This window comes from Rhipicephalus sanguineus, chromosome 10 (assembly GCF_013339695.2).
Source record: "Rhipicephalus sanguineus isolate Rsan-2018 chromosome 10, BIME_Rsan_1.4, whole genome shotgun sequence".
NCBI lineage: Eukaryota > Metazoa > Arthropoda > Arachnida > Ixodida > Ixodidae > Rhipicephalus > Rhipicephalus sanguineus.
This window is the reverse complement of record NC_051185.1, coordinates 58,197,332-58,212,659: the sequence shown is the minus strand read 5'-3', so window position 1 is coordinate 58,212,659 and position 15,328 is coordinate 58,197,332. Positions and strand designations below refer to the sequence as shown.

The following is a 15,328-nucleotide window of genomic DNA, read 5'->3' as shown; positions in this document are numbered from 1 at the left end:
AAGGTTCGATGCGTGACGTATATTAGACGGCGCATCCCAGCGATGTTCAGTTTTATCGACCGACGCCTAGTTCGCCGCTATCAGTGTACAGCGTGTATTGCTGTAGTTTGAGCTTACATTTCGCGGCCACAAATTCGGCCAAATAAAGAGTTTCATCTTCACTATTTGGGGAGTATCTCTGCCACAATCGTCATCTACTTCGCGTACTTTCCTCGCGTTATCACCGCGGCGGCGCGGTCCCGGCACTTCGCGGTCCCGAACGGCGCGTTATCAGCGTGACACAGCATTCTTGATAGGAAAGTGACGAGAGCCGGGTTTTCAAGAAAGGAAACGCGAGCAAGCCAAATGACGATTATCGTTGTGTGGCAGAAATACCCCCCAAATACTCGATTTTTTCTTTGAGTGTTGAACACGCCGGCTGTTGTTTTCGTCGACGTCGCGACCCTGTGAAAATATGTTTGGAATCATGACGAAGGGAACAAAAGGCCAGTACTTCACCTACGAAGGTTGGCTACTTGACAGTCAATGCACCGATGTTCGCATGCCGTTCACTGTGTGCGTTTGACGTTCCGCGAGGCTGTCACGACAGCACTGACGCCTCAAATGACACCTGGCACCTTTGCGAGTTTGTTCAGCGACATAAACGAATCTCCACAACATCAAATCACGTTGCCGCTTAAATGACGCCAAACACGATATCTCGTAAAGCCCGCAGACGCTCGCTACGCGCGTCCTGCAGGACATAAATGTTTTCCCAGTTTGGTCGTTCAGTCCGAAAAATGAAAGTGGCGCGTCAAAGACAAACAATATAAAAATACAACCGCGCGCTTTCAGCACCGTCTTGCGGCAGGATGTTGGCAACGTTGGCAACACATTGTAGTTTAGGTTTCGAATTCGATTTTGACGCACATACAATTTTCTGACGCGTATAATTATCGGACATACGAGTAGGGTACGCGAGGGGCTGTCCAAGTTCTGAGGTTGCATGTGCAATGAATTCCATTATTACTTCATTCAAAATTCTACACATTCGTTTTGATCATTGAACGTCCAGTTTGTGTGCTCCCGTACCTCTGCCTGAACGCGCGCATTCTAACGTGTGCACCGCGTTTTGAGTGGCAAAATATGTGAAAGTACTTCGAAATATTTTCCTTCGTCCCTGTTTTCGTAGGCTTGTCAGAATAAGTCAAATATTTTTTTGTAAACTGAAGGTGTGCAGCCAGGCTGCTATGAAATTAAAAGGAACAGCAATGGACTTAATAAATATCTTTTAGTCAAGCTGTTAATTGTTTTCTTTGACATTTTGTCTTTACGCATTTGCATAAGGTCTTGCTTTTAGTTCGCCCGCCGACTAATCACACCCACACACGCACACTCACACACACGAATGCGGTTTAGGCAGAATTGGGAAGTAGGTTTGGGAAGCAGGCTTATTTAGTGGTGTCGAGACGTTTGTTAGGGCAGCAAGAAAGAGGCCGCAACTGGCACGGCACACAAATGTATATTCGAACACAAAAAATGCACACATGAGCTAGACAAATAAAAGCGCACTAAGCACAATGAAATGCAAAGCGTCTTTGGAATCTAATCAGTTCAAGCAAACGAAGGCTCGACGCAGTGGCGGCGGCGTTGATGTTCTTGGAACACCTGGCCTACTGGCCCAGCCAGAAAAAAATTAAACAGGAGCATGCTGGGAATTGTGACCAGCGCATGGAAACGAGGGGGGGGGGGGGCTGCGGCGTCCGAGGTGGTTGGCATGAGGACGCTAAGCGCGCGCGCTCGTCAATTTTTTTTTTTTCATGAGCCCACCAAAAAAAAAAAAAAAAAGAAACAGAGCATGATGGGAAATGCGACCCGAACACAAGGAGCAAGCGGCTTCAGAGGAGGTTGGCTTGTGGACGCTCCTATTTTTCTTTTCCTCCATGACAGCAGGTTTCTCCTCACGTGCTATCATATTGTGGATAAGGGACAAGCCGGCTTTATGTACATTTCAGAGGCATATCAGCCCCAGTAAAAGAGCGTTGAAACAAGTTCACTGTGGTCTCAGGCATCTCGAAATCCCTGAAAACAGTTATCTGGTCAAATCTAAATAGGTGGCACCAAAACCTACAAAACTTATATTTTTCAACATTTATTGCGTTCTTAATTGTGTGTTCCTATTTTTATTCACGCGCTTTGCTCCCAATGCACATGTGCTCTTTGAGGCTAACTTTGCACAAAAAAAAAAAATTCACTGCAGTGGACACAGGAAAAAAGTCGCTCTCCTGTGTGGGTGCAAATGTGCTTTGTGAGATCGCACTTCTGAGTGACTACAGCGGGACACAGGTGGCACTGGAAGGGGCACTAGCCTGAGTGGGAATGAAGGTGTCTTATTTGCATGTTTGCCTTTTACTAGCTCACATAGATGCACCGCTGGCAGGAACGCAGTCTGCCTTGTATGGACACGAGTGAACAGTGCTGCTCCAGCAATGCCAAAGATGAGGAACCTGCAAAGCCAAAGAAAAACACCACGGCGAGGCAAACCACGTGTCCCACACTGCATGGTATCAGACTGCGACTGCAGCATTAAGCCATATGAGCTGCTGCACTGGTAACTGAGGTGCTAAACTGTACAAACTAACCTTAGTCTATTCACACGTTGGTACAGTGGCGACAGTGTGCTTATCTATGTCTTGCGCAAGTTCCCATCGCTCTGTACATAAATACTATGCTTACATGCAAAAACCTGCTGCCAATACACAAATGTGTGACTACAGGATGAAATTCAGATACTATACTTAAACACCCAAATTTATTATTATATGTGGCAATAGGCCATTGAGCTAATTATCACACTCTCTTGCGCATAGACGTACCTATATATATGGTGACACACATTGTGCCACCGTACAGGTGCTTCTATACATCAAGTGTCAAGCATCACTTGAACATATGAAATAAAATGTCAGTGAAAGAAGTTCAGGTGCAAAGGGAAGCTCGCACTTAGCCGCGCAAGCCTCGAAACAGCAAAACTGGATGATTCTGAAGACTAATCTAGTTGCTTCTAGGTTGTTTCTAGGTTGCTTCTAGGTCATTGCTGGGCGATGCTATTTCTATGTTGATTCTCAGTGTAGAGAAGTTCGCGATAAACCACACACAGTCACAGACACGACACGGATGTCCAGACTCCAGAGAAAGAAACTTGCACTGGAACCAAGTGTTCGCACCTCTCATACAGTCACAGACATGACATGGATGTCCAACCACAGACAAACTCGTGCTGAAACCAAGCATTCTCACCTCTCATAGATCTACAGGCACGTCATCGTTGGCATAGGCCTTCCATCGCTTTGAGGTCTTCTCCCAGCAGCCGTTGCCTTTCCCGTTCCCTAGTGTTGGGCTAACTGTTGCATTTTTCCTTTTTAGTGGACCAGTGGTGAGTAGTGGGATTTACCCCAGTTCTGTGGCACACACCTGTTAACGATGACGATAGTTTCTCGCAGTGGCCGTTGCCTTTTTCGTTCCCTAGTGTTGGGCTAACTGTTGCCTTCTTCCTTTTTAGTGGACCAGTGGTGAGTAGTGGGATTTACCCAATTTCTGTGGCACATACCCATTTATGATCATGATAGTTTCTTGCAGTGGCCGTTGCCTTTTTCATTCCCTAGTGTTGGGCTAACTGTTGCATTTTTCCTTTTTAGTGGACCAGTGGTGAGTGGTGGGATTTACCCCATTTCTGAGGCACACACCTGTTAACGATGACGATAGTTTCTCGCAGCAGCCGTTGCCTTTCCCGTTCCCCAGTGTTTGGCTACCTATTGCCTTCTTTTTTAGTGGACCAGTGGTGAGTAGCGGGAATTACCAATTTCTGTAGCACATACCCATTTATGAATCGCGATACGGCATACATATTACGGCAGCTTAAGCAGCTTCACTGCTAAAAGAAAACAAAAACATTTACAAGCGTTACATTAGGATCACAAGCTGTGGTGGCAAAAAATATCAACACACTTCCGTACATAACACAAAGAAATATTGCTCCATATGTCTTGGAACTCTCTGCACATTATCCGTTAATATATTTATAGCGCTTCAATGAAAGCATGATGATACTTCAGAATAATAAAGGTGACATATTGCCCAGATACTGTTTTAATCACTTGAAAGAACACATGTGAGCATATGATACACTAATGCTATATATAACAGACTTTTTTAGAATGAACCTGATGGTTATAAATTGCAGCCACACTTGAAAAGCCACCTTGGCATGCCTAAATGTTAAAGCTCTTTCAATGCCTTACTGAGAACAATGCACACTTCAACTTAACAAAGAACTGCATGCCCTTTAGGCATCAGGGCATCCTTAACATGAGCATACCAAATGCACCAGTTGATCTACAAGTGGTGTCCAGAAACTTGCATGAATAATCTAAGATTAGGCAAGCAAGAGTTACACACGAAATATGTTTGCTGACCTTCAAAGCAATCAGCATAAGCAACAAAACATTTCTAATATCGGTTGCAAATTTATTTTAAGAACTGTAAGCAAGTGCTTCTTGTGCAATCGCCCGCACTACGGTCCCGCATTGTTCAGTATTTGCAACGTCTCCTCGACTCCATCCTTTCCATCTCAAACACACACTCTTTACTAAATGCTTCAACACCGTGCACTTTCATTACAATTCCGTGGCTCTCCGTCACCATTTTGCTTAGTTTGAAGAAAAAGATTTTAACACACTGCTTTATTTTATGCTCAATTTTGCAATTGCATGAATTCTAACACTGGTTTTGTTACATTGATAGCAGCGTGCATGAGTGCTTCACTTTGGTGATATGCATGGATTGCAGGCACTTGCTAACATATCTTTCAGTAAGTATCTGCGCGTGCCTTGAGCATACCAATGCAGCTTTTAACGCAACATGACATAAAACGTGTAACGAAATTGATCCAAGTAAACTTTGCCACTTTTGATGGTGGGAAAGAATACAGCCACATTATATTCAAGTGCATTCAAGAAGTAAATGTTCTTGAAGTAGCACCACGGCAAAAAGGAAAAAAAAAGCAATGTTAGTAGTTGCTCGATGTCAGTGTTCATATTCAGTACAATAGTACAAATGAAATACAGAAACACAAAGGACGACCGGGTTAAATGCATAATGAAATAACAATATTAATGACGCAAACTTATTTAACAATCATTGTTAACATCCTGACGTGCAAAAAAGACGAAGTGTCACAACCAAGTGTTCTGGTAAATTAACTGCAAATGCTTTTCTCTGAGCTACACTTGCACGAACAGGTGCACTGCTGAACCGACCTGGAAGTATATGAGCATTCATTGATACAAACGCAGCCTGAAACAGCGCTTTGTAAAGACAGGCACACATTTCCTTGACGCTGATGACTGAAACTTATACACTGCAATGAAATCCACTCGTTTCTTCAGAATATCAATAAACTATCAGGTCCAAAAACAAATATCTGATTTCACTTGTCTCATAATAACATAACAAATGCAGCCGGCAGTAAACATCCCCACACAGACTTCGCAATCTCAAGAATAAGAGCAATGTAACGGGGCAAAAAAGTGAATGATTTCCATGAGGATGTTAGTGGAATGCATATAATATGGCAATGTCCGAAGCATGCAATGTAGTAACGATGTAAACATCTGCAGAACCTCCAGAGATCCAGTAGCCAGAGCACTCACGGTATACCCACACAAACTTTTACCCACGGCATCAACCAGACTTGCACGTAACACTTTACTGGCAATCAGCAACATTTCTCAGCAGTTTTGTAATTGAGTGATTATTTTTCAGTGACTAATTATGTGTAACTACTCACATAACCGAACAGACAAGCTCTAGTGGGCAATATGAAGGCAAACACTTGTAACTAGCAGACATTGCACAGTAAACACCTGTGCTCCTTTCACACTGCCATCCATGCAGCAGCATATAGGATGTCAATGTTCAAAGAAGGTAATCAGGGTGATTAGTATTTGTTTCCTTATCTTGAAGCACCATGTTGGCCAGATCACTAAAGTGGCGCAGCAATGGATTCATGGCAACGGCTACACAGGATGTTGATGACAGAAAACATGACAGTTTTTTAGCTTTTAACTAATCTTATCCGAAGTGTGTTCCTTGTGCCAAAGCATTAGTAAGACGTTCTATTAATAGTAAGCAATAGTGAGATGCTTTAAGAGGGCACACATGTACAAATTGAGCCAGTGAGCAAATACGATCCTGTGCACAACATTTCAGTACAATGCTGCCCTGCTTTCGAGTGGGGGCACATGAGGCGACATTGCCATATTATTCCTGATGTTTTCATAAGGAAACAAGAAATGATGATGGACAAAAACTGTCGACGTCCTGGCATATCTGCAATGGCACACGAAGGCCCTTATTTAAGAATTAATCGTCAACAATGAAAGATTTCTCTATAAGCAATACACCCTAGAAAACTCAATAACTGATGGATTTCAGATGATAGCTTCTTCCAAAAGAAATCAATACGTCAATTAATCCCCCCACCAAAGGAAAAAAAGAAGCCTGTGAGCCCCTGACCTTTTAAGGCTTCTTGGGTGATGCGGCACACAATATTAAAAGATGTGTCCGCCAATAAGGAAGCATGTAACCATTCGACCACTGGCACCAGCAAGTTTCGTATTATGGTTTCAATCACCCTTTGCGGAAGCAGTGAAACTGCCATATTGAGCCAGTGAATAATATGCTTGCTTACATTAATATTAAAATACAATAAGTTCGATGGGCACTGCCATGTAATAATAAATACTTAGTTATACGTAGAATGTCATTATATTGAAGCTTGCTTTAAACAGGCTTAACTGCAAAGTAATATTAAATGTGCACCAAACCACTTCTTCGTTGATAAACTTGCAGGAAAGAATTTCACACATACCGAAATGGCCACACCTCACTTACACAACTGTCTCTGTTTTCCTTATGAATTACATATGTAACTACTTATGTAACTACAAGAAGGTTTCAAATCATGACCACATTCCAACTAATCCGCATTCAAGACAAATCAAACCTTTAGTCATCAGGGCTGCAAGGTCACCCAAAGACACTTAAGAGATTATGATTAACAATGAGATTATTTCTCTCTAAGCAGTATGCTGTAACAAAATCAATTGCCGAGGCACCCAAGAACCATTTCATACACCTTGGATGTTACTTACAAACACAGATATTTAATTGATCAATCAACATTCCTTTTGCCTTTGTATAAATGATTGCTCCTGCCCTTTAGGGATTCTTCTTTGAATGACGACGGGACATGTGCTTCACGAGACACTTTTTCAATGAAAAAGATGCACTGCACTGGTCACAGGAAAAGGAACGCTCTCCTGTGTGAGTGAGAATGTGCTCTGTGAGAGTGTTGCTTTGACTGAATGCAGCTGGACACAGGTGGCACTCATAGGGGCGCTCGCCCGTGTGAACGCGAAGGTGTCTGTTCAGGTTACTTCTGTCCTTGGTGACATAGGCGCACTGCCCGCAGGAATGCCATCCGCCTTGCACGGACACGAGGGAATAGCACCGCACACGGGATGCTAAAGACAAGGAACCTGCAAAGCAACAAGGAAAACAAGAAGGCAATGCAAACTATGTGTCACACACTACATGAATCCAAACACCAGTACCAGGCAATTAAGAAGCATTGCTGCGTTTGTCAGTGGCATTCTGGATAATCTTTGCCTATACAAGCAACATATCGCTGAAGCACACACAATGCAATGATCCAAAACACGTCTTACCCAAGTTGGCATCTTTCTGTACTGTCGGCATCAAGTGAAACCTGAATAGCGGCAAGCATTTGCAATAGTATAGCGCACATCGTCCAGTTATCACCATGGAGAAGCGCGCCTATGCGCAGTACTGCTAAACCGGATGCGCACGCCTGTTAATGGTGACGACTGGATGGCACGCACTACACCATTGCAAATGCTTGCTGCAGTTTGGGTTTCATTTGACACCGATAGCAGAAAAATACTATGCTCATTGCATGCAATCGCCTGCTGCCAATACATAGAGGTCTGATTTGGACGATATTCAGATACTCTAGTCAAACAGTGACAAATTTAGGCATACGTGTCGCTACATTAGCCTGTAAAGCTTTTAACAAATTATTGTACGTTTTTTGTTCAAAAAAATATTTACACAATGCTAAACAGCAAAAGCTTTCTTTAATCTTAAGACATATCAAGCATATGAAATAATATGAGAAGTGAACCAATACGAAAAAACTGGAAAATATGAGAAAAAAAAATTAACACTCACAATGACTAGAATAACACTGCAGTTTCATATGCTGAAAAACACAGGCACATTGTTCTGCATAACACATAGCAATGATGCTTTGTATGCATAAGGGGAGTTCATACATTTCACAATGACTTTATACTGCTTGAATTAAAACGTAATGATGTAATGGCATACTAGAAGTAAATTATTCACCACATGTTTCAGTAACTTACATGACCACACATATGTAAATAGTATACGATATAGTTCTATACAGCCGATTATCCTGAGCGAATACAATGAATAAACATTGAAGGAACATTTAGAAGGCCACCTTGGTATGTTTAAATAATCGAAGCTCTTTCGACATCCGAAACTAAACAATGCACACATCAACTTAAAGCACTACATGCAATTTGGCCATCAAAATATTCATATCATGAGCACACAAAGTGCACAACTAATATAAGACGTAAAAACATGAACACAAATAACCTGACCAACCGTGAGCAGTATAACAAAAGAAATTGACACAAGTGAATATGGTGCCATATTTAATGACGAAAGAGAATATGGCACATTTTGGAGCACTTACAAAATGATTGTTCCATGGTTAGTGTCAGAGTAGAAAGAAAGCAAATGGAATCAGTTGGTCAGTGATACTTTTGACATCCTGCTGATTTGAGAACATGACACAAGAACTCAAAGACAAAGGATCAAGGGGCCAAATGGAAGCGCTACAAAGTTAGAGTAAATCACCTACAAATTTTTTTCGCTAAGCTAAACTTGCATGAGCAGGTGCACTATTGAAAAGACTTGCAAAATCAAGAGTACGCATCACCATTTTATCCTGGACCAATGCTTTGTAAAGACAGGCATAATTCTTTTGTGCGGATGATTGAAACATATACACTGCAAGAAAGTCCGTTCCTGTCTTTCACTAATTGGGTGGTCTAACATTCTTACTTGTATCTTTTGAAAGAAACTGCGTAGACAAAAGCTTTATGCGCCACAGTGATAGGCGACCAATTGCGCATTTAACATGACCAAAATCTAAAATATGACATTTTCAAAAAAAAATTCGCATTTTACACTTGGCCTTCTCCCTTAAATTCATAATGAATAACACTGGAACGTAAAAGCACATACATGACAATGATGCCTAAGAGGAAGCAGGTTCAATGATATTCTGGCGACGTTTAAAGTGTGCAACTTCTCGGATGCTTCGTAGAAGAAAGTGGCAAACCTGGAACAACATAGAAAACACTGTTAAAGGGGCCCTGCAACACTTTTCCAGCATGGTCAGAAAATGCTGCCGATCGGTAGTCGAGGCTCCCGAGAACATGCGAGCCAAACGATAGCACAGCACGCGGCCTGGGATTTACAATAAATTCTAAAAGTCAGCTAAAAATCGCTTCCTCTTCTATCGACAAATGATGCTAGTGACAAAAGATCACCGCATCACTGACACAAATTCCATGCCACTGGCAGATTTGACCATGGCACACTCGGTAGTTACTGCGGCCGCCGTGAGAAGCCATCACTTGTCCACGTGTGCGATCGCACTGAAAGTAAGTTGAGTGTTCGAAGAAGAAAAAAAAGAAAAAGTGCTCAAGGTCACGAAGCGTGCGTGACATACCTTCTTCTCCCATGCCACTCCTCCCTGCTTAGCTTCCAGCGCTTCTATTGGGACGAGATGAGAGAAAGTAATCACAGTAATCTTTGAAAGTAATCTTTGTAACTCTGCTTGTGCTGGACGGATTCTAAACATTTTTGCGGTGGTCGATTCGTGAAGAATTAAGTTCCCATTTCATGGCTACTTGGAAAAGTGTTGCAGGGCCTCTTTAATGATGGCACAAACACTGACAGTGAAACCACCAAGACTTTCACCCTTAGCATCAATCAGACATGCAGTTAAAAAATTGTAATTATATTTCTTGGGAGCTCTGTAATTAAGTGAATACTTTTCCATTCCCTAATCACACAGAACGATATATGGTTGCATTATTTAATTAGTACACAGCTCTAGAGCCCAATGTGATTTAGACCACGTGAATTTGGTAGGAACTACGCAATAGAAATCTGTGTTCTTGCCATGCAGATAAGTCATGCAAATCAGAGCGCTTACTATTTGTTTCCTCAGCTTAGCACTTCTTGGCAAAGACAGTTGGGCTAATTGGTTTTGACGCATTTTCTGCGCTGCGACATCTAGTTACTAGTGTGAATAACTTAAAGGAAAACAGTGTAGGACAAAACGGAATACACTGTTGAAGCCTAGCAATCTGTCCTATCCTACAATTTTTTCCTTTAAATTTTAAACGCAATATATGTCACAAGAAATGCACTCCAAGCTGGCCAACTATTTGAACTGGCGCTACACTGGCTCGATGACAATGACCACACTGAGTGTTTTGAGCCGGAAGATCAAGTAGAGATCATTTTTTACTTTTTCATTTAAAGAACTCGTGACACGAAAATTGTTCTTTGATGTTTTTATCTTATAATGAGAGAGAAGCCAGTGTCTGGTATTCAAGAAATTTATTAATCATGGTCGATTTTGGCATCACTTCAAAGCACCTGCCACTTGAATCGGGGCACCGCATGCGGCAAGGAATGCAACAACGTGGATGCTGCAGTATTAGCCATGGTGTGACACACCAGGCGCATTCTCGTGTTGAAATTTCTGTCTACCGTAGGACACCTACTAAAATGACAGGTGACAGCGCGACACAGCACCCACTTCGCAACAAGGAGTGTGCCTCCTCTGAACAAAAATTTGCTACGCATCTTTTACAAAATCACATCCAGACTAGGCAGTAGGAATTCCCTCCCCCCCAACCCTAAGTTCAAAAGGGCCCAGTCTGTCACATTTAGGCTCTTACAAACACGAATATACCTCACCTCCAGAGCGCTCAATTGGATTCCTATTTCTCGCAGCATGCTCTAAGTGTGGACATGAGTGCTGTTCTTTCAATCATATGCTCTGGCTGTGGCCATCCAATGCCGGCCCCAACTTACAAGGCCAAATTGGATGTCCTACTGCATAGTACAGACTTTACACATAAATTACAGGCTGTCCAGAGGGCCTGCGACGTCGCTGCGAGTCATCATCTCCCGGTTCCGTCATGGGCGGAGCCAACAACTTGACTGGGGAGTTTTCGGCTCACCTTAATCATTTTCCTCAGAACGTTTCGATCAAAGTACTGGTCACTGTCACTGTTATACCGCTGGCATAAGCAGCCAGAACCACCATGTGAGCAGCCTGACAATAGAGTAAGATAAGGGTGAGACTGCTTCATCTGTCGTGCACCTGTCTCGGTGCTATTGTATGTGCCCTGCAAACCCGACTGCCTGTGACGTCAACGACACCCGCTTCAGGGCTGAAGCATTGCACGGAGACTAAGCAGCTAGAAAATGCGACGTATTGATAATGTCGAGTTGCTGCCACTTGGCACTCAGGCTCACTTTACAACCATGCTAAAATATGTTCAAGACTACATTCGCCACCCACACTCGGTCAGAGGCACTTATGCAAGCGGGAGAATCGAACATGTAAATATTGCATATTTGTAATTACTGAATTACTCTCTTGTTTGAACATTTGCAACTTCAGCCAGGTATACACTGAAAGTAGTAATGGTGTACGGATGCTTATTATATGTAACGTGTACAAGCACAGTATAGGCAAACACATTCATGTTAGGGCCACGTTGCTAAACTTACCCGTATAATGTGACCCCACACATTTATTACAAACAATTATTTAATCACGTCTAACTTACTTCATCAGGCTAAAGTACCTTTTCTTTCGTACTGAAATTCCTACCTGTTTACATACTTCATCACAATGACTCCTCTTCAAAGCAACACATCACCTGTCTATGTACTCCTTCCAGTATTCATATAGTAGATTAGTGGTATGAGTAAGAATATTTGAATGCTCTTCATAGCAGCCAAATGTGGCATTGCCGCTGTAAGCATTTATTATTTCAATCACTTTTCCAACTTCTTTCGTTTGTCAACAACTGCAGAACAAAGTGAGTGGGTGAGGCAGAAAGATAAATGAAAAGCAGGGAGGTCAACCAGGACTGAGTACGGTTAGCTCATTTGCATTGGGGAAAGAAGGTAAAAATTCAGGAGCCCTTGGCCTATTGCGAAACTGGGAGCAAGCAAAGCTTGGCGTGTGCATGCCTGACCTACTATTTTTATTTCTTTCTTTCTTCCGCATTGCACAATGCTCCCTCCCGACTTTTTCCTTTCCCCATGCCGAGAGTTGGACCTTCAAGAAACGCACCAAACTCGATCAATTTGATGACTTGCGCCAGAAGAAATTTCACCTGATTGTCTCAGTTTTCCTTTCCTGCAGCAGTGGAACCTCGTTATGTTGATATCTCAGAGAAACACACTTCCTTATGTTGCTAAATATACGTAGTGCTCTGTGGACATTAGGCTTCAAAAACTGAAAGACTTCATTATATCGAGAATTTTATTATCTCGAAACTGAACAAAACACGGTTCATATATAAACTAAAACTGAGCAAGGTCAAGCTGTCCAAGGACAGCTTAACTTAGTCAGGCTGTCTAAGGACAGCTTTTTTTTCTGCAATCCTTCCATCTGTACTTTGCAAAAATGGCAAATAAACAATTTCAATTTAATTTCAAAACTAAAGAACCAAATAATTGATAATATGGAAGAAAGAAAAAAAGAGATTCGGCACATGCCACTGTGGCTTGGCCTTAATTACAGACCTTTAGTGCCGTTTTTAACTACATATATAATGCATGAATTCAAGAAAGCAACACAGTAATCAATGCATCTCCAGCCAATCCACATTCAAGGTAAACCAAACCTTCAGCATTGTGGCATAGCTTTTAAGCCACCTGAAGGCACATCTTAAATTTTCATCAACAATGACAGATTTATAAGCAATATACTGTAAGAAACACCCTTTCTGAGAAATCCAAAAACCGTTTGATGCACATTATGGGTGACCTCCACAAAACAATTACCAATCAATAATCCCTCTCACATAAAAAGGAAGGTCTGTGTGACTGACTTTTAGGGCGTCTTGCTTGGATGTTCACTTGAGGTGTGGCGAATGAGGTTGTAATGGTGTATAAAGGATGCACTGCAGTGGACACAGGAAAAGGGGCGCACTCGTATGTGTACGAGGCTGTGCTGCCTCAGGCCACTTCTAGACTTATAGGATGCATCACAGTGGTCACAGGAAAAGGGACGCTCTCCTGTGTGAGTGAGCAAGTGCGCCGTGAGGCTGCTTTTCAAAGGAAAGGATGCATTGCAGTGGTCACAGGAAAAAGGACGCTCTCCTGTGTGGGTGCGCATGTGATGCAAAAGGTTCTTTTTAAGCGAAAAGGATGCATTGCAGTGGTCACAGGGAAAGGGACGTTCTCCTGTGTGGGTACGAATGTGCTCTTTAAGATGGTAGCTCTGAGTGAATGCAGCTGGACACAGGTGGCAAGGGAAGGGGCGCTCGCCCGTGTGCTTGTGAAGGTGTCTTTTCATGTTTGCACTGTTCTTGGTCACATAGGCGCACTTCCGGCAGGAATGCAGTGGGCCTTGCATGGACACGAGCGAACTGTACTGCTCCAGGGAAGCCATAGACGGGGAACCTGCATAGCCACAGGAAGCACAGGAATGCAATGTAAACCATGTGTCACACACTTCGTGGAACTGAAGTGCATCACCAGGCCAACAAGAAGTGTTGCTGCAGTTTTAAGTGAAGTAAGGGATAAACTTCACCTATCCAAACCATACAGTTTCCTACAATATTTACCAAAGGAAACTGCAGAGCTGGGATTATTGAGTCACCGTGTGAACGATGGGTAGTACATGGATTTGCCTAGCCTTTGTACTTGCGGCTACGAACGCACTTGTGGCATTGTTTGCTGCTGTGCTTTGGCTTTTGTCTCCAATAAAAGAACAGATTGTAATGAACCCCGTGACCTGATTTGAATTGGTGAGCCTAAAGGTGTGAAGGTATAGAAGTGGGGACTGCTGAAGCTTTGCTGAACTTCGTCTTGCGACAAAGCAGCTGCAGGCCACACAGAGCCGAAAGAGTGAATGTTATTCAAATCAATGTGCTGCCCATGCTGGCTGAAGCTTCATGCATTGCAGCTCCCATAGACAACAGCTCCACATTTCCCTCTAGTTCACTGTTAGAAACTCTGTGATCCAAACCACAGGTTACTGTAGCGGTACAGTGAACTCATTCCATACACGTCTCACAGAAGATCCCGACCACTCTTTACATAAATACTGCAGTGCTTAAAACATGTGAAAACGAGCTGGCATTACAAAAAGTTTTGATTTAGATGCACTTTCAATATTTTACCTAAACAGGCCATTTCTTTCTGTATAAGTACCGCTGCATAGAAAATCTATCGAACTAATTATTACACATTCTTTTTGTATAGAAGTGTTTACACAATGCAGCACAGTAAGAGCATCACTTGAGGTTCAAGCACATGAATCGTACATAATAAAATATGAGTGAAAGATACTATGAAACAGTCCGGAAAGTATGAAAAAGAAAAGAAACATTTTCAAAGATTACAATGGTATGACAGTTTCTGCTAGCAAGTAATACAGCCACACTTCTGTTGCATTCAGCAAGGATGTACTCTCTCTATTGGTGTAGCTTATACATTTTCAATTAAAAATGTTCTATTGCTTGAATGAAAACAAAATGCAACTGTGGAGTACTAAACGTAGCTCATTTATAGGATACTAACTCTTCAGTCTCTTATACTATAACACACACATCAGTAGATACTGCACTTGATCAGTAAATTATATTAATCACTATCCTTAACGGATACAATGGCTGTGCATTGAAGCCACATTTGCAAAGCAATAATGACCTTCCTAAATGACTAAAGTACTTTGTATATCTTACACTGCGCAGTGTGTTTACCAACCTCACAAAGCACTACAATAATTTAAGGTTGCAAATGTTCAGATAAGCAAATCTCGATGCTCAGCACTTCTTTCCTTATCTTAGAATTCTATATTGGCCTACTATTTGAACTGGTGCTACTACAGTTTGATAAC

The 15,328-nt window shown here is 42.3% G+C and overlaps 1 protein-coding gene across 1 annotated transcript; it reads right to left on the bottom strand.

Moving 5' to 3' along the window:
• Positions 1-2,143: 2,143 nt before the first annotated feature.
• On the bottom strand, positions 2,144-13,885 carry LOC119406410 (gastrula zinc finger protein XlCGF52.1-like). The gene is made up of 2 exons (XM_049420085.1): positions 13,318-13,885; positions 2,144-7,580 (listed from the first exon to the last, which is right to left on the bottom strand). Exons 1-2 carry the CDS (start codon positions 13,874-13,876, stop codon positions 7,261-7,263), a joined length of 879 nt encoding a protein of 292 aa, XP_049276042.1. The 5' UTR covers positions 13,877-13,885; the 3' UTR covers positions 2,144-7,260.
• Between the last annotated feature and the right edge of the window lie 1,443 nt (positions 13,886-15,328).